General features: G+C 38.2%; 2 protein-coding genes across 2 annotated transcripts in view; one reads left to right on the top strand and one right to left on the bottom strand.

Annotated features, from left to right (window-relative positions):
- The window catches only part of CTNNA1 (catenin alpha 1), a 174,360-nt gene that overhangs the window by 94,306 nt on the left and 60,473 nt on the right, over positions 1 to 19,581 (top strand). The window lies entirely within an intron of this gene.
- Positions 9,913 to 16,246, bottom strand: LRRTM2 (leucine rich repeat transmembrane neuronal 2). The gene is made up of 2 exons (XM_081134980.1): positions 15,831 to 16,246; positions 9,913 to 15,489 (listed from the first exon to the last, which is right to left on the bottom strand). Exons 1-2 carry the CDS (start codon positions 15,832 to 15,834, stop codon positions 13,943 to 13,945), a joined length of 1,551 nt encoding a protein of 516 aa, XP_080991106.1. The 5' UTR covers positions 15,835 to 16,246; the 3' UTR covers positions 9,913 to 13,942.

The following is a 19,581-nucleotide window of genomic DNA, read 5'->3' as shown; positions in this document are numbered from 1 at the left end:
AAATACAAATTCCTTTTCAAAAACTACATGGTTGAGTACAAGGTAGTATTTAATTGTCTGACCTTGAGATTTTAGGTTTTATAAAAAATTTCTTTTCAAACAGGCCATTTTAATTGTTTAGCATCAAAATATTAGACCTGGATAGATGGAGGAAGAAGCACAGTCTTGGTGCTAATTTAATGAAGGTTTTCAGAACCTCTCTTTCTGTAGCATTCTGTGATAAACTTTTCACAATCCTCATTGACATCATGTCTGCAGGGTTTCTATATTCATAAATAGTTTTAAGAATATTTATTTTGTTTTTATTTTTACCCACATCTGCAAAATTTATGTGGATATTTGCAATTTATTTATGGATATACAAGTTCCTGAATGCAGGCATTGAATGTGACTCTACACATACTCAAGTGAGAGGTTCTTTTTCTAATCAAGTAAAAATGGCCAGTACAAGCCAGCTTTTGTAGTTTCTATATAAAAATATTATTATGGACACAGTAAACAGTAGATTTATCAGTAATAGCAATGACAGAAAATCCAGTACATACTGGGTAAAACATTTTTTGTGTGTGTCTGTTTCCTAAAAATTTGCACCTTGTTGAGTTTTTACTTTCTTCTTTTGGTAAAGCTTGGAATACTGTTTTACTAGTGGTTCTCAGTGTGGACACATGCCTGGAGGTGTGTGTGTGTGGGGAATCCACACTTCCATACTGTGTTTGGTGGGTGAGACAAGGTCTCTACTCTGTTCCTGTCTTTGCAGAGGGGAAAGCATGTCCCTTTTCTTCATGTAAAAAGAGCTGGAAAAAGCAACAAGAGTTGATTTCTGGTAGGTTCTCCTTATTTGGGTTTTTCCTTACTTAGGGTTAAATAAAAATTAATGTAGAATTCTCAAGTCTGTGGGAAAAGCCTGGACATCTGACAATTTTGGTGGTTTGCCTAAGTGGAGAAATTTATCAGCCAGCCTTGATTGTAATGAAAATGTGGAAAGAAAAGAAATGTGTTCTTATTTGAGACACTGAAGAACTCTTATAATTAGGAGGATTTCTGAAAGAGTCTAAAGAAAAAGAAAGTATTTGATTATGGAGAGGGAAATAAAGACGCGATAGAGTCAAGTTCAGGTATGGAATGAAGGGATTCTGAAATTCTGAAACTGGTTGTAAGTGTAACCCTTAAGATGTCATTTTTTTGTCTTCAATTTCTGTTATTAAGATGGGAGGTAGATAATAGTTTGGGTCTTTTATCAAACTTGTATTGGCAGCCGTGCCATATATTTTTAACCAAAAAAAGTGCATTCTACTGAGGTTTCTAACAGAGAAGCCATTAATGAGCCTCTTACATATGAAAGTAAGAAATTAAACCTTATGATAAGATTCTTTTGTAGTATGTGAGGGAGTAAAATTAACAGATTGTCACTACACTGTGCTCCTGCATTTCTGTTTAATATTTGTATCACATTAGGGAGTCAGAAATTATTGTTTTAAAAGTTTAAAACTTATATATAGTTTTAAAATAACCTTCCTGGTCTTACATAATTTTTAAGAGTGCATGATTAAACTTGGAAGAAGGGATAAAATTTACTAGAGTGAATGGGACCCAAGCAAGAGCTTTGCCCCATACTATACAAAACAAAGTGGTTCTGCCTTTTTTGTATCTGATTCGTGAGGGGAAGTCCTTATTGACACTTGAAAGGAAGGCTGTAAATATGGAAGCATGGAGATTATATATATATGTGTGTGTGTGCGTGCGTGCGCGCGCACGTGTGTGTGTGTGTGTGTGTATTCTCCCTCTCCCCTCAAAAAAGTTTTAAATCAGAGATGGATTGCAAAAACTTGAAATTTAGCATGGGAACTTGGGGGCTCATTTTATTTAGTACATCTGGGTAAATTAGTGATTTATTTTATTTTTTAACATGCTTTTCCCCTCATGCCTAGTCTGCTGTCCATTTTTCTTGAGCAAAGTTCTTGGAGAGAGCCATTTGTTCTATTTCAACTGAGCATTTGTTCTTATCCTTTGCCTGTCCTTTAAATAAAACTCTTTCTCTTATCCATCTTCCTTAGCAGCCCTTTTCTGATAAAGTTGTGGGTTTTGTTTTTCTCAGCAAAACAAGAAAAATTGCCAGAATACCTTTTTCCAAAGCACTGTTTTGACCATCATTATCCCAGCCATCTCCAGAAATCTCGAGTTGGCTGTTTTGTTGACCATTTTAAATCTAAGCACCCTTCCTGGTCCCAGAGGCCCTTTGCTCTGTGGTCCTACCTTGGTCAAGCTGTGAGTAGCTGCACTTACTGGTATCATCTGTCAGATTGGTGGCTCTGGCTATTCCTGCAACCAGCTATATTGAAATCCTGCTGGTACTTTTGTACCAAGCTTAAAGCTCATTTCTCCACTGCATTCTTCAGTGCCCTCTCTGTTCTCTAAATATCAGTAATCTAGGTAGTACCATCCAATTCACATTTTTGGGCTTATTCTCTTTTATTAGTTACTTATTGAATATTGCAAGTTTTATTTCCAGGGCAAGGACCTATCACCTTAACACCTTGTGTAGTGAAAGTTTAAGTAGTACTTGTTGAATTATTTTAAAAATTTAGTAGTAATAATAATAAAACAGTTCACACTTTAGCTACTCTGTGCCAGCAGTTGTTCTAAGTGCTTTACACACATTCCTATTTCATCTTCAGAGCATGAGTTTGATACTGTTAAGGCACAGAGGTTAAATGACTTGTTCAAGGTCTTACAGGTATTAAGTGGAGATGCTACACTTTGAACCCAGCCTGGCTCTAGAGTCCAAGCTCTTAACCACCATGCAACACTGCACGTCTAGTTGAGGGGAATAGTGTATTAGATTGCCAGTACCATAAATTACAATTGTAATTATATTTTTCCCTTCCCCCTAACATTTTATTATGAAAATTTTCATGCAGAGATGTTGAAAGAATTGTACAATTAACACTCATATATATATACCCATTTCCTAGACTCTGATATTAACATTTTGTTATATTTGCTTTATCACATATTTATCCATCCCTGTAACCATGTTACTGTTTTGATGCATTTCAAAGTCAGTTGCAGACACTTGCATATTATACCTCTAAACATTGCAGCATGCATGTCATTAACTAGAGTTCAACTTTTTAATGGTAAATTTTTTACACAGTGAAATGTATAAATTTTAAGTGTACTATCTGATGAGTTTTGATATATGTACACACTTTGTAACCCAAACCTCTTTCAAGATAGAGGAAATTATATGGTTATCTTTTATTGAATATTTGGCAGTCTTGTAGTTCAAGCACATGAACTGTACATTTTACCTGTCCCTTCCCCCCCAGTGTAAAACCTGCTTTTCTGATTGTGCCATGATCTCTCATTGGTTCTTTAGTTTATTTACCTCTTTGAGAGCAGGGCTATCTCCAGCACCTACTTGACATAGAGAACATGTTCAGAAGTATGATGAATGATGGATTCATGGTACTCATCATGTGTGCAGACCCTTAATTGGTAACAGTTTCTTTGATATGTAATGATGTTTCAGATTATTTTAATGAATTAAGCTGGCCTATTTTCATTAGTTTTCCAATAAAACATAGCTTAAGTGCCTTTGATGTTGAGGGGATGCTGCCTTTGAAAATGCATCCTTTTTTTGTTGACTGCCATTTGATAAATTCCTCAGACAGGTGTAGGAGCAAAGTGTGGTTCTGGAGTTTCTTTTCTATCTACTCTCATTCCCTTGGTGATCTCATTCTGTCTCTTGACTTTAAATACCTCTATTTACTGATGATGACCTCAGAATTTCTACTTCCAGCCTAGATCTTTACCCTGAACTTGTCATTTCTACTTAAATGGCTAAAAAACATTTTAACTTTAACATGGTAAAGACTGAGTCTTAATCTTTTCCATCCCTCCCCATCCCAGTTTGGGCCATCTGTGGTGTGTTTAATCTCAGTTGATAGCAGGTCTTAAAATTCAGTTAGTTTAAATGTTAGTTAATAACATCAGAATAAAGAGGGGCCTCTCCCTGCTCCCCAGTTTAAACTGAGGAATTTAACATAAAATAATTAGAAGGTGAGATCTTTAAAATACTGATTATTGTTTTGGGAAGCCAGTAGATTTGTGTTTTTAGCAGAAATATATTTGTTTAATAATTTTGTGATAATAGTGATGTATTTGGTGGTAACGTCAACTAGACTTAAGTAAACCCTTTTACAGTTTGTTCAATTCTTCACATTCTATCTGTACTTAATCTCACATCTAATTCTAAGCAAGCACAAATTGGGTGTCTAGATGGTACTATTTATGCACTGTAATGTTTTTGACACTTCAGGAATGCTGTATCAAAACAAAGAAAATTTCTGACCGCCTGCTATTAGGCTTTCATGTAGAGTAATAGATAAATCTTAAACTGGCAGTTTTAACACAATAATAAAATAGGCTCTAGTTGTTGGAAGATGGTGGCAAGGGTCAGAGAGCTGTTTTGCACGTGTCATCTTGAAGGAATTGTCAGGAGAAAAGAGGGAGCTGAGGTGATGTGGCACTGTCCCAGATGCCTACAGGAGTGTGCTGAGGGTAGTAGATTCTTTTTTCTTTCTTTCTCACTGCCATTTTTCCCCCTGGTGAATTTCAGGGAAAAGTTAGGGAGGTCGATCAGAGAGAAGTAGCACTGTCCGGGTCGCTTCTGAGCTCAGTTCTTAGTGTGTGCCACATGCAGGTCTTGGAATGATGCTAGTGTCTGTCTTTATTTGGAGCAAAAACTGTAGCAGAACATACTTTCACATGAAAGGCCAGTGTTTTTGTGGTCAGTTCTATGGAATTCTGACAAAACTGGTATGAAATTTTAGAGCAGAGATGAGAGAGGTAAGGGTTATTGTTGCCTGTCATTACTGCAAGAATTTGACATTTCTGAAATTTTCACAACCATGTCTTCTACTCCCCAAGACACTTCCCCCACTCCCAAATAAAACCAGCAGAATAGCTATTCATATTAAAAATGTGAAGGGTTTGGGGGATTTTATTTGGTCAGAGAGCTGGAGTGAGTGCTAATTATTAAAAGCATAAGGGTTTTATTCTTAAATGGCTGGTATTTCTGGTGTTTTGAGTAAAAGCAAAGTGAATAAACATTATTTGATACTTGAATCTATACAAAGGGAAGGGTGGACTGAGAAGACAATGCAGATGAGTGATTGTGTTTCTAGTAGTATTTCCTAATTTGTATGGATCTGTTCGTAGCTTATAGACACTCAGTTTTGTGTTGTTGAGGAGTACTTTTTAAATTATAGATATTTCTTAGAAGGTAGGTGCTCAGCTGTACTGCAGCTGTATGTTGTTTTATTCAATAAGGTGATTATGCTTGGTATTTTGGGAGCCATAAAGAAAAGCAGGTATGTGAAAAGCTTGTTCATGTGTTGATAATTTGATAATAAGGCTAGAGAGCAAGCCCAGGGTCAAAAGATGTGAGAAAAGTTGTGGATGAAGGAGGAGATAAGTGATTTTCCTTGATGGGTAAGCTGGATTATGATCTTGGAAAGGAAATAACAAAAAGAAGTTCTTGATTTGAAAAATCTGGGCCATGTGATTTGCAGGTTCTGATAAGACTAAATGTGTATATTCATTCAGACAGGTTAATTCTGAGCAAGCTTTATAGTTAATAGAGATTTTGGTAATAAAGGAGGATCACTATCCAACAACCACAAAACAACCATCCTGTGTGCACTGGACTGATGGGGTTATCTTTGTGTTTTTAACTTCTCATACCTCCCCTACTCATATCCCTCAATAATTCTGGCAAGTCTGCTTAGGAACCAGATCTGTCACAATTGGATGGGCTGCTTCCTAAATTAGATGTGGTAGACTTGAAGTACAATTTTTTTCTAAGCTAAAAAAGAACATCATAGTGATCCTTAATTTTCACTCATGTATTTTGTCCTAAAATAAAATTGTCAGAAGCTGAGATATCAGTGAGATAATTTATTTCTTTTGAAAAATAGTATTTATTTATGGTAGTGGATAGTATATGTTGTCTTGTATGATTTTATTGAACAAGGAAAAGAGACATTACTTGATTTTAAGTGACTACCCAGAAGAAAATTTGGAATTAGGGATTCTAAATCTTTTGAAATTTAGCCTTGATCCATAAAGTCAAACCAGAGAAATGTCATGTCTAATATTGTGATACATTTTATAAAGCATATTACTTGACTATGTGATAATATGGTCAGGTTTTTATCAATATTAAGTATAAAAAGTGTATCCAGGCTGTTCGCCTTTTAAAAGCTCTCACTAATTATCAATATTCATTTTGGAGACTATACATTAGCGAGGGAAATAAGACTAGAAAGTAGAGAGTTTGGGGAGCAATACAGGCTCTAACATGTCTTTAATGTGATTGTATTCTCTACTTGATGAATATGTCACATCTAGTTCGCCACATTTTGCTGTTAAAAATAACAAACATTTTGCCCTGGCTGATGTTGTCAGTGGTTAGAGCATCAGACCAGGCACTGAAGGGTTGCGAGTTCAGTTCTGGTCAGGGGCACATATACGTGGGTGGTGGGTTCACTCCCCACCCCTTGTTGGGGCTTGTGCGGAAGGCCACTAGTTGATGTGCCTTTCTCACATTGATATCTCTCTCCTTTTTTCCCTCCCTTCCTTTTTCCCTCTCTGAAAAGCAGTGGAAAAAAATATCCTCAGGTGAGGATTAAGAAAAAAACAAAAAACCCCACATTTACTGAATGTTAACTCTATGCCAGCATGTTCTCAGGACTTTACATACATTGAATGCCCCGGTGGTTGTTACTGCTATAATTTCCTGTTAGGAATGAGAGGCCCAAGGCACGGTGAGGTTGAAGGACTTGTCCAGAGTCACAGGCCAAGTGTGGAGCAGGACTCTTAATCATTGTGCTGTTTGTTCCTATTGAAATATAGGTGATTTTTCTATTGGTGTGTGGAATGTTTTAAATCTTAAAGAGACAGTTAACTTTCTGACAGCTATTCAGATCAGTGAATGCTTTATCTTTTTAAATGTGTTCTTTCTTAGGAAATCAGTTATCTTGTACATTCTGTCTCAAGGAGCACACTTATTATCACCAGCGCAACTAGAGATGATGCATGAAATATGCTTCTCTTTGTTCATGACGTAGTGGAGCATTCTTAAATTTTAAATTGTACTCATAGTCTAGAAGATTTGTACTGTAATAGAGTAGGTATTTACGGGATGCCCTTTACTTGATGGAACACTATAGTTTGGGTCCCAGGATGAGATAAGGAGGAAACATGAACTGCTCTTCTAGGTAGGTGCATGTTCATTCTTGCTGGCTTTATAGGTTTTAGCTTTGGGTTACCACAAAGGTTAGATCACAACAAAGCATGCAACATGCTTGTGTAGTTTCCTTACCCATAGCTTTTTCAAGGGTTGACATGAACAATAAGTCTGTCTGTTCTCTAAAACCTCCTTGGAGATATTGTCTGACATGTTTCCTTATTGTTCCTGTAGCTGGCTGTTTTATAAATAATTCATAGACTTTTGCACTTAAGTATCTCTCTCCCCAAATAAACCAGTGTGCTTCTTATCAGATGAAAGGAGTGTCTTCCCCACAAAATAGGCTAGTTTGCTTCTTGGATCAGATGAAAGCTGTTTGCTTTATTTTTTGCCTTGGCCATCAGGAAGATCAAGGCCACTAGGGCTTTTTTTGTGAGTTATCAAAACCCTCAGAATCTGATGAAATCTCTAGACTTACACAATATTTGTATTATAATTTCAGGAGGTTCTTATACCCTATGAAACATAATCCTGGACCCTTAGGGTTAAGAATCCCTGCTTTTGATCTTTTTACCTTCTTATTTCAACCATTCTGTACTTATTAATGTATTATGCTAAGTTTACTTGGCTTTATAGAAGTAGGTTATATGTAAATGATACATTGTTTTCAGAGGTTTTAGTGGCTAAACAGTTGCCCTGCATGTATTTGGTAGCTAGGCCATGGGAAATGTTTTTATTTATCACACTAGGAACTTTTGGTTCTCATGATGATGAAACAGGTGGGCTAATATAAATGGTTGTAATGTTTTTGTCTGATGATTTTCCAGAAAAAGCAACCTTGAGGTTGTGTATGCTTGTGTGTGCTTGTGCACAGAACACAGTTGTGATGGGTATTCAGTAAAATTATGACATTTTTACATCTCTCCACTGTGGTTCTTGGTAAAGTCTCTTGATGAAAGTTGTAAAAAGTCCTTGGGAATTGTCTCTGGGTCTGCGTTTATAATAGTTTCTAAGTGTAGGAAGACCTTTCTCTCTTTGGGTGGTGATGGAGCCATTGGTCCCTGCTATCAGGGTTGTTCACAGTTGCTCCTTCATGTTGGGTTTCCAGTGGGAGGTCTGAGTTGGAGGCTCTTGGGCCTCCATGTATAAAGGGATGGTATATTCAGTTTGTAGACTTTGTGGGATAGGATGCCTCATTATACTTGCCTTTGGAGATTTCTTGCTCTTTAATGTCTCCTTTGGATAGGGGAAGGGAAACTCAGCATCTGTCAAGAGTGTTCCCAAAACATTGGCTAATGAGGAGGAACTCATGCTAAGGAAAGATGTTCGGAATAGCTATGATTTTCACCTCTTTTTCCCTTCTCTCTTTGTGAAAGACAATTTGTAGTACATTTTGTCTCTCTAAGGGAGACTTGAGTACCCAGCTGGTTAGATATATTTAAAGAAAGAAAAAAATGTCTTTAAACAGACCTTGAAGAAATCTATTATAAATTTGAGTGTGAATCTGAGAATGCTGTGGCATTCAGGCAAAACTAATTAAAATAACTGATAAAGAAATCAGATATAGCTTTACATGGGATTTTCAAGGTTAAAATGTACGAGAATTATGTTAATAAGCTGTGCTTTTAACTCCATAAAGTATAGAAATTTGTTCCTTTGTACAATTTGAAACCACCATCACCTATGCCCTCTAGTGCATACTGGATGAGTTTGACAGTAAAATTTTTTGTTGTGCTTCCTGCCTCTGCCCTAGTTACTGCTGAGATTTTTGGTACCAGAGCTCTCTTAGCCTCCTTTGATTCCCTTATCCCTGGGTGTTGGGAAAGGGGGTAGCCTTGTTTTTTCCTGCCTGCCTTGCTGTAGTGCTGTAGGCCTAGAGAAGCAGTAAGTGCATCCTGGCAAGTATGGCAGACTCCTGACAGTCAACTCTGAAAGCCAGGGCATTTCCTGCCTCCACTGCTGCCCAGGCATAGCATCCTGTCCTGGGGATGTTTACCTATGCCAGTTGAGGGACACTAGTTAAAAATCTTGCCTGTGTTTCCCCTATCCATACTTAGTGAGCTGGCATCTAGGGTAGAGTAGCTCATGTAAGGATCCTAGAGATTCCAGCACGTTTAGTACTTGTGATCATCCTCCCTCTCAGAAGTGTTGTACAAGGTACCCCTGGGGTGTATCCCAGCAGACCCCCTAGGTAAAGGCCAGGTTGCTGTTTGCTGGGGATAGGCAATTGAGTATCTTTTTGAAGCTACCTAGGCTGTGACAGCAGTCTACCTACTGTTAAGGAGGTTGGGGAACAGTGGCCAACCCTAGGCCCTGTGAGCCCCATGGACATCTGTTTGTCCACTTGCTAAGGCTTGTAACAGAGCAACTTCTTATTGCATGACTGTTGTTTATTGGCATGGTGGCTTTTTAGTCAGCTCCCCTTTCACTCCCCTTACCTCTACTTTCTTCTTAGCCTGGTTTTGTCTATCTGTCTCTGAATGAAGACAAGTGCTGATTAGCCAGGCATATTTGGCATTATAGAGAACATGGTACAAAACAACTGTTCATTTAAGGTTTCTATCTGTCACAAAAGATTTTTCAGATTTCACATGTCAAAATTGATGGGTTACCAAGGAAAACTAAAGGAAAAAAAAAAAAGACATTCACTTTTTCCAGTATACACAATTTTAATAACAAAACTTTCCTGTACACTGCACTTTGTTAACCATTTCCCCCCCAGACCCCCAGTATAATAGTATTTTCTTCCCACCCTCCCAATCCATTTGCCCCCCCCCCCCAATGGCTCTTAAGGTGATTAAACACAATGTGTTTAGACTGTACTTTTGGTTTCCAGTCTGTGTTGATAGAAAGGTTCAAGAAACATTCCATAGATGAAAATTTTTTAAAAAATTACCAAGGAAGAATAGATTAGTTGAAGGAGTAGCAGATGTTTCCATATGTTTGCAGTAGCTGTAAGCAGTATTAAACCATCATTTTCTATTTGTTTTTTTGCCTTAAATTATTTAAATTTGCCCTAGCTAAGGAGCAAAAATATTTAATTAATCTATGGATGGCCTTATCACCTTTGTCTTTTTCTGGTTGAAGCTCTTTAACCAATAAGATGAAAAACATGTCTCAAAACAGACCTTTTGAGATAGGTCTGTCACTGTATTGCTCTATTAGGAAAATGATCATATAGGTCAGCTTCTAAAAATACTCTTTCAAATTTCATATTGACAGCCACACTTTAGAGGGAGACCAGGGAGTAGGGCATTTGTAGCCACCCACCCTCCCCCCCAATAGCTCTGTGTAGGAAGTATGCCTTAAGAAAATGATATACCTTTTTTTCAATTTTAGGATTCAGACCTAGTGCTATATGGGGCTCCTTTTTAGTGGAAAGATGGAGTCTAGCTCTTGGTGACTAGCATCAGAATAAGCAGATGGATTTTAATAATTAGTGAGTTGGGAAGTTCAATCAATTCCATTCATTAAATTGGTACAGAAATTAACTTAGGCACATTAAGAAATTACATGTGTTAGTGCAGATTTTTGGCTTAAAAAATTAGTATCTTTGCTATTTCATGTTGGCAGTGGGTATTCTCGCTGAGTTTTGTGTGGATTTGCAAATTTATCAGCCCACTCTCATCTTAGAAAGGTGATTGCAATCCCTGGCAAACTACAGAAATGAATATAAACGATTCCAGACTAGCTCTTGGTTACTAGGTGGGTATAGGATCATAACCTTCTTTAGCTTTCCTTTTTCCAGAGAGATTTAATTCTTTTTCTAGTTCTTGATAAGTGGTCATTTTCCTCTTGCCCTGAAACTGGGGTGGGGGAGGGAGCTGAGGAGGGTTAAACTGAACCTAGGGAACTACGTTAGCAGGACCAGCAGGACCTTTGTGATGCTCTTCCGCTCTAGCCAGGCGGGAAGGAGAGCACATGACTAACAGTCTCACTTCAAACCTGTGCTGATACTGAAACACAAGATGATCAAAATTAAATGGCATCCTGCCTTCTACAGGCATTTCAAAAGGGAAGTTTGTGCTTTAATGAAAGAGGAACATGCTACTTGGCGTCGTTATTCACTTTTCTCAGCATTACCAAAAAAAAAAAAAAAAAAAAGCAGGGCAAAGAAAATCAGTTATTTTTTCAACTTGAAAGTATGCCTTGGTTCTGCTCTTCCCCTGAATTACTTAATGGCTTGCTTTTCCAATTTACTTTTCTATATACATTAAGGATTTTGCTGATTGATGGTCCATTTTACTAACTGTAATCTTCAGGATTAATGTGGGGATTCCCAGCCAATATTTCTTGCCCTTCTGCTCACAGTTTCAATTGATTTTGGCGTGGTGGAAATGATAGAAAATACTTCTTTGCTACTTCAGGGCTAGTGGAATCTTGTGTGTTCAGGATACAGTTGTATTGTGACAAAGCTCTTCTTTGATGAATGGCTGTGGTTTGCCTGATAAATGAGTTGGTAAATTTTACCTTGTGGAGCTCTCATTTGTAATGGGGGTTTCAGGTCCAGCCCTTCTGTAGGGAAGCAGTGAGTTGTGCTCTGCCATAAAATCAGATTTTGTCTCTGCCCAGGCAGGCCCAAGCTGTGGTTTAATAAGAAATGAAATGCTCACTGCTCAAAATCGGCTGAGCTCAACTGGGCTGAGACTTTGCCAAACCAATTTACCCACCTTAAGAAACAGAGAGAGTACATTTTTACCATAATATGTAATCTTGTCTGCATTTTACTGAGATACATTTTCTTTGAAATGTAGTCACACACCACTTTCTTAGTATTAAAAAGAAAAAATTACAATTAAACCTCATGGGTTAAACTGTAGTCTTAACATGCTTTCAGTTTAGTCCAGGGAAGAAAATATTCCTTGAATGAAGGGTATCATGGTAATGTTCATGTTAAGGAAAATATAAATTTTTTCTTTTATGGTAGTGGTCTAAGGATTTATGCCTTTTCTACATACAGTTGTGAATGTCAGTTGTATAAGTGCTCATTCTTCTAAAATCAAGTCAGTAGTCTAATGTCTTGGTTTTTGCTGCTACGTACATGGAACTTTGTTTATGGAAAAATTCTGTGTGCATTGGTAACTTGCACCTGAATCTTAAATATGTTATAGTTTCTCCATAGAAATCATAATTGAAAAAACGCAGTATGTGTGGCTCTTTTGTACATGAAAAGTGTGGCATAATTATCATTTGTTAATTATGAAATGTTTGTATTAACACTAGAGAACCTCCTCTCCCTTTCAGCTGCAGGTCCTAGGGCCTTATCCTTGAGACAGTGCACAGCTACCATTTGCCGCACTCTTGGCTGCCTCTTAACTTCAGTTAACCTGTTTCTGTGAGTCGGATTTCAAACTGCTGCCTTTCCCTTTCAACCCCTCACCTCTGTGCCACCTTTGAGTTACCACTGCATGGCTGCATAAGCACGTAGAGTGTTCTACCACAGAAAGGTTTGCCTCGGTAATATGTTCCTCCACTTAGAAGGAACTGCTCTTTCAGTGTGACTATGTATCCTTATTAAAAGGTCAAGTTTTAGCGTATAATATTTAGAAAGTGATTCTTAATGGTTCCTTTGTAATATATTCTGTTAAGAATCATTGTTATGCCTGTTGCTAGCCAGTTGTTTTTTATTTGGCTCTGAGGTTTCAGGATCAGGAAAAGGCAGAAGAAAGAGGTTTAAACCCCTTTGTCAAGGCAGCTTTGATCATGACAGTTGAGAGAGAGAGAGAGAATTTTGTGTGTGCTTTTAAACTAGAGGGAGCAGATCATAGGATTAAATTGACTCAGTTTCTCCCTTTCCTCTCCAGAATAATTTCTAAATCTTTTTTTCACATATAAATGTAAATATAGGATTTAGTAAATGAATTAGTAAAGTGGTAATGTAATACTAGTTTAAAATAATTGTCTAAATGCCACAAAAATCAACATGTTCATTATAAGTTAAACTAGAGATGTATGATACAAAGTCAGTGTAATTATTTAGTATTGAATTCATTGTAATGAGACCTTTTTTCACAGTCACTTGGATTCATTGTTTAAATCTATTAAAGAGTCACTCAGCTTATTAGAATTACATAAAGAATTCTGATTTCATGATGTGGACTTTGATAATATCTATTAACCCAGGCAAAAACTCTGGAAGAAGAGTGTTTAATATTTACCAGTCTTCAGCATATATGAAATTCTACTTCCCACACTGGCAATAAATTGTAGATTTGAGTAAATACCAAATTATACAAGAGAACTTTGCTAAGTCTCCTTTTAAGTAGCAAGCCAATGATGGTACTTGGGATGGAAAGCAATGATCAAACAAGTATTGGTCCATATCTTTTTCTGCTTAGTAGCTTCTTTCCAAACTGTTTTCAGTAGGAAAAAATAGCATATAGAGACCTTAGTGTAAATGTTTACACTCAATAGTATATAATCATATACACGAAATGTCCTATTTTGAAATAAGCATTTTAAGACTTTTCAACAAGAGTGCAAATTAATGTGAGCATTGCTTCATTTAACACTTAAAATATGGTTTCATTAAAAAAATTAAAAACACTTCAACACTTCAAAAACTTAAGTCTCCACTTGGTTTTGAAAATTAGGCTTAATGTCACCATTGTTAAAAATTAGATATTTATTTAGCCCCTACTATGTAAAATAGGTTACTTATCTGATGTAATTTTTGATGATAGGTAGATATTATACTTCACATTCTTTGTATGGCAGCTGCTGACACTTGCACTGTCCATAACCATTAATGATGATGAAGGGTCCTTCATGGGTAGGTTCATATTCATTATACGGTCCTTGGTCTGACATGTTTGACATATGGAGTCGTGTTTGGGATCGGAGCTGCCTGTGGTTCTGAATCATTGAGCACTGCCTAATTCTTCTTAAAGTGGGAGGGCAGCACTTCCTGGAGATGAACACTATAAAAATAATAAAAAAGAAAGAAAACAATAAAGCCATTGTTCCTGTAATTACCCGCTGAGTGAAGATGGCATTGTCTGGTTCGGGAAAGTGTTCCTCAGTAGTAACTGCTATGCCTGCAGTAGTTGGGATTTCTTTGTCTCCCACATGGTAACTTGATGAGCTTATTCTTTTTGTATATTCAGTGGTTGGATCTCTATAAGTTGTAGCCATGGCTGTGACAGTGGTTGATAAATTCCAGCAGAGCTGAAATCCATGGACTGCATCTAGTATATCCTCTCCTTGGGTGTGGTCAGGACTATGGCATAAGATGGAATGCTCCCACCGACCTTGGAAACTGCCCAGCCAGGAAGCCAAAGCACATATTCTAGGGCTGCATTCCCACAGATTGCCAGAGAGGCCAACAGTTGTGAGGGATCTCAGGGAATTTAAGATCTTGGAATCGAGGCTGTTTAACTTGTTGTTATCCATTAGGAGTATTTTAAGATTAGGCATTGTTTCAAACACTGTCAGATCGATGGCTTTGATTTCATTTCCAGTCAGGTCTAGCTTTTCTAAAGTGCTCCAGGTCCACTCCATCCCACATGTCAAGTTGCTGATTTTGTTCCATTGTAAGAAGAGCATGTGCAGACTGCTTAGCCGTAGGAAATGAGCAAAATTAATCTTCGTCAGCTGGTTGTGCTCTAGGTGAAGCTCTCTCAGTTTGATTAATCCCGCAAATCCATTGCGAGCCAAACTTCGCAAACGGTTTGTGCTCAAATCTAGAAACTCCAGACTACGACAGTCCCAGAACAGGCGCACTGGGATAGTCCGCAGGGAGTTGGACCGTAAATGCAAGGTCTGCAGCTTCCGAAGGCCATAGAAGAGCTCTGGGTGCAGAGATGACAGCTGATTAAAAGACAGGTCCAAATTTTGCAGGTTAATCAGTTGGGTAAAAGTTGTATTTGGCAAGTAAAATATTTTGTTGGAACTTAAGATTAATTCCTTAAGTTTATATAGTCCTTGAAAAGCATCTTCTTTTATTGTTGAAATTTGATTGTGGTCTAAGTGGAGCCAGGTAAGTTGAGTGAAGCTGGCAAATTGATCCCTTTCAAGCTCTGTGATGTGATTGTGCCTCAGGGAAAGGCCCAGAGAGCCCTTGTCTGTGGTGTTTGGCACTGAGTGGAAGCCCTGAGAGTCGCAGTAGAAGAGCAGCTTCTCGCAGCGGCATTTGGGTGGACACGCCATTCCCAGGGCAGGCAGCATTTTTAAAACCATACTCATTGCATATATTGCTGCCAGCATAGGGGCCCCTAATGGCCACTTGAAATGTAAGCCTGCAGAATATAATTTAAGGAAAACAAGAAGATAGGGTATTTTTCAGCAGAATATATGAGCTATTTAAAAAACCACAGAACATTATGGTGAAAGATTTCATTGCATATAACTTATTTTTCATTTGCTGCAGAAAAACTAACCTTATCAGTACGACTGGAACAAAACTTAAACCATTAAGAAGATAAAACATATCCTGTCATCATTAATATATGCTTTTACCTAAACCTCACAATCTAAAAATGTGACAGTGATTCCCCTTATAAAATGTGAATTTAGTACTTTATTTTTAAAAGCGTGATTCCTTGCTGACTGTACAAGGCACATAAATGCATGGACTTACCCATTCTTCTGAGCACATTGGAGGCTGCATTCAGTCGCGGTTGTTAGACTCAACGCAGTGAGTCTGTAAAAGGCTCTAACATGCAGGAGCCTTTGACCAGTTTCCTGTTTTCTGTGTCCCAGGCTTTCTGAGTAAAATTGAATCCACCAGGGTGAGTTGTTTTTTCTTAGGATATTCCTCTCAAAAGCGTTGGTTTCATTTTCTGTGACCACTCTGATCTCTTAAATCACTTCTGAATATAACTTAGTAATTCGCCCTCCTCTAACTGCTCAGCTGGTTAATCAAAGCGTCAGTCTTTCTTTTCTGCAGCTGTTAGTTCTCTCGGTCTTAACTTGTTGATGGCAGATGGGCGGCTTGTTGCAGAGAAGAGCTCCTGGAGCAGCATGAGTGCATTTACTGAAAAGCTTTTCCGAGAAACGGCACAAGAATGGATTTGCTTATGTGCTGCGACCACACAGAACTGTATATAGGCTGACGTCACCGGGTGACGTGTCTTTTGTTTGGGTTTTCCAGAAGCTTTACTGTTATAATGCACCGTGCTTTGTAACAGTATCGGGTCGTTGTAAGACCCCCGGTTACAATAAACCAAGAAAGAACTCCTGACTTAAAAACATGATATTCCTTCAGTGTAGGAAGCAGCAGTAAGGTTGTAATAAAGGCTGCATTCAAGAAGAGCGTCTGAACAGTGAGTTGGGTTAGCAGAGTGATGATTTTTAATGCCTGTGAGAGCCAGTGTTAGACTGCCGATTCTGCATAGAAAGATCACCTAAATGGTCAGAAGCCTGCAAAATTTATGAAGTGTTGATCTAATGCCAGCCTATGCAAGTTAGTGCCCGCTGCTCTGGTAGTTTGGGAAGCTACGCAATCACCTTGTTATCATGCTTGGTTAAAATAGAAGTATGATTATGATTTGCTTTCAATGTATTGGTAAACTAGAGAAGTGGTTTTGGCTTCTTTGTCACTAAGAGCTTAACATCACAAACCAAGATTAAAGGGGGGGAAATCTTGGAAAGCAAAGCATTTGGTTATTTTACTCTGAGACTTTCAGAGAAACTCTAATTTAAAAGATTTCTCCTTTTCTGTCCTATTTTATTATAATGTTTTATCACAGGAGAAAGGGGTAGGTTGATATAGTCACTTAATACTTCATGCCTTAAGCCTTAACGGAAATGATTTAGGACAAGTGATAGAGCATGGCTGGATTCTGACATAATCCTTTGTATTTACCTCAGAATCTCACTCCTTCAACTGAAAGCCTCAGTTGATGCTGGGATTGGGGTATTGTGGCACTCAAATAGAGCATTTATTTGCATTTATTTGCACACTTTATAACTCCTACTGGCACACTTAAGAACTGACTTTGAGTCTCATACCATTGTTGGACTTTGTCTAGTGAGTACAAAAGGTCTCTTAAACTTTGGATTTTGATTTATGCTGTTGGATTATGATTTGGCTTTTTTTACTTGACCTAACTCTATCTCCTTGCTGTTGAATAGTGTCATCACTTTTCAGAGCTTGGTTATGAATGTAAAGTTCCATGTTTAGTGTTGTGTAAGTGTAAAAGGTATTTCTAGCATGAGTCAGGGTCATATTTTCAGGCCCAACAAAGGTAAGGCCTCTTAAACATCTTCCCTTACTGATTTGGCCTTTCCTGCCAATTTCTCTTATACCATTGGCACTTATCCTTAGTGGGTCTTGACTCACACCTGAAGGGAGAAATCTCAAAACTATCCATGGTGTCTGTGAAACATCATTGGCCTGTTCGCTTCCAGGGCCTTCATCCTACTGGGCACGTCTAAGAAGTCATTGTCTTAAGGAGGGGTATAGATTCTATATTGGAGTGTGGTACTGGGAGTAAGGACTGGAAGAATTCAAGGTCACTTATTCGGGGCCCATAGTTAGTAAAGGTGCTGTGAAAATGGCAGCAACTACAGGTGTGTAGTTTGAGTCTTTCTAGAAGCAGACCCCAAGGGATTAGAGTATGAGTTTTATTGGGGAAAATGCCTGGGAAGTATAAAGGAAGAGAGAAGACAGCAGGGATACTTTGAGGGCTGGTAGTCTTTAGACCACAGGGCAGGTTCGACACCTCTGAAAGCAGAGGGGAAGGAAAGATTTGACAGGCAGGGTCTTAGACTACATTTTCCCCAGGCCAAAGAAAAGCCCCCAAACCAAAGTTGCCCATGAGTGGAACCCTACGTTCTCAAGAATGAGACCCCATTAGTACTCCCATCATTTTCCTGCTTCTTGGTTACAAAAGAGAGGGAGGGGTCCTGTTGGACTTCAAGGATGCCACTCCCACTATTGACCTTGAGCCTAGTCTGTCTCTATAGGCTAAAAGTTCTTAACCTGGGTCCATAGACTGGCTTGTGGAATTTTGTTGCTTGTACGTTTTTCTGTGAATAAGGTTTAGTCAAATTCTTAGAGGGCCTGTGACCTTAGGTTTCAAAGTTACTTTTCTGCAGGAACTTGCTCCCAAGGTGGTCTCCTTAATTTTAATTTTTTTTTTTAAGGAAAAGAAGCCCTTGAGATACTGTAAATGCGCATATTGAAGTCAGTCACCCTCTGATGAAAAAAAACCTTTGCCAGGCAGGAGCTGGATTAAATTCTTCCCTGAAGTAACCACTTTAGTTCCATGTGGAGAGAAAAGCATTAGAGTCAGTTGGATTAGAGCAACCACTATTAGGAATGAGTTATATGTGAAAATTTAGAAGGAAAATCATCACCTTCCTTTTAGACTCTTGGTTCCTTTCTGCTCTCTAGGTTACTTGCCTACCTCTTATACACTAAAAATGGGAAATGCTTAAATTATATTATACCAGTACTGTTATAACAGATTTGTGGGCAAGAAAAATTGCCCAGAGAAGCACCAGTGGAATCACAAGTAATTATTTTTTATGTATGTGGAAAAGGGGGCAGTAATATGATATCACAGTACCCAGAGTGCAGTTTTTTCTAGGTCACCAGCCATCTTGCTCACTTGCCCTCTCTTTGGGTTCAAAAGGTTCAGGCTGTGGAACCAAAGAAGATAATGGTGTTTGTCTTAGAATTGGTAGAGCACACAATTCCCATTGATGGTATTTTGTATCATTGCTTTATCTTTACCTTTCTTTAGTTAAGAGGACTGAACAGAAGCCCATGTTCTTTCTGAATTAAACTTTTTCTTGGTTTCATTTTAGAACAGCTTTATTGTGTATACATATGCCTTTGACTTAAAGTGGCAGTACAGCTTCTGGAGGGTACTGTCCATATCATCTGTTTAAATTTTCATTGCTTTAGTTGCTTGTGACAAGGCAAAGGAGCAGTAAAATCTAACCTGATCATCTCTCCTCTTTGTAAATGGATTTAAACAGATTAAGTGAGTCAAGCAGCAGGGCTTAGGTGCTGAAGTTACCTGCATTCCTCTACGTGAAAGTTTGCTTTTAATGCATGTTGCTGACTAGGGAGAATTATTTCCCTTCTTGGAGAAGCACATGCACAGAAATATACATGGAATTACTTCTTTTGTGGTAGAGACGGAGCTTGATTTTGCTTTACACTAAAAGGTCAACTGTTTTGTTAATCATGCCCAACTCCAAAAATTGTCATATCCCAGTACCAGAGGTCTTGCATAGAGGTGTTCTGAGGAAGTATGTTTAAGTAAACCTTGTTGTGCTCTGGCCGGGTAGCCCAGTTGGTTAGAACATCATCCCAATAAGCTAAGGTTCCAGGTTCTATCCCCAGTCAGGGCGCACACAAGAATCAACCAATGAAC

The sequence above is a fragment of the Miniopterus schreibersii genome, assembly GCF_964146895.1.
Source record: "Miniopterus schreibersii genome assembly, chromosome: 4".
NCBI classification, from domain to species: Eukaryota; Metazoa; Chordata; class Mammalia; order Chiroptera; family Miniopteridae; genus Miniopterus; species Miniopterus schreibersii.
Note: the sequence above shows the minus strand (reverse complement) of the source record. Positions and strands in the feature narration are given on the sequence as shown.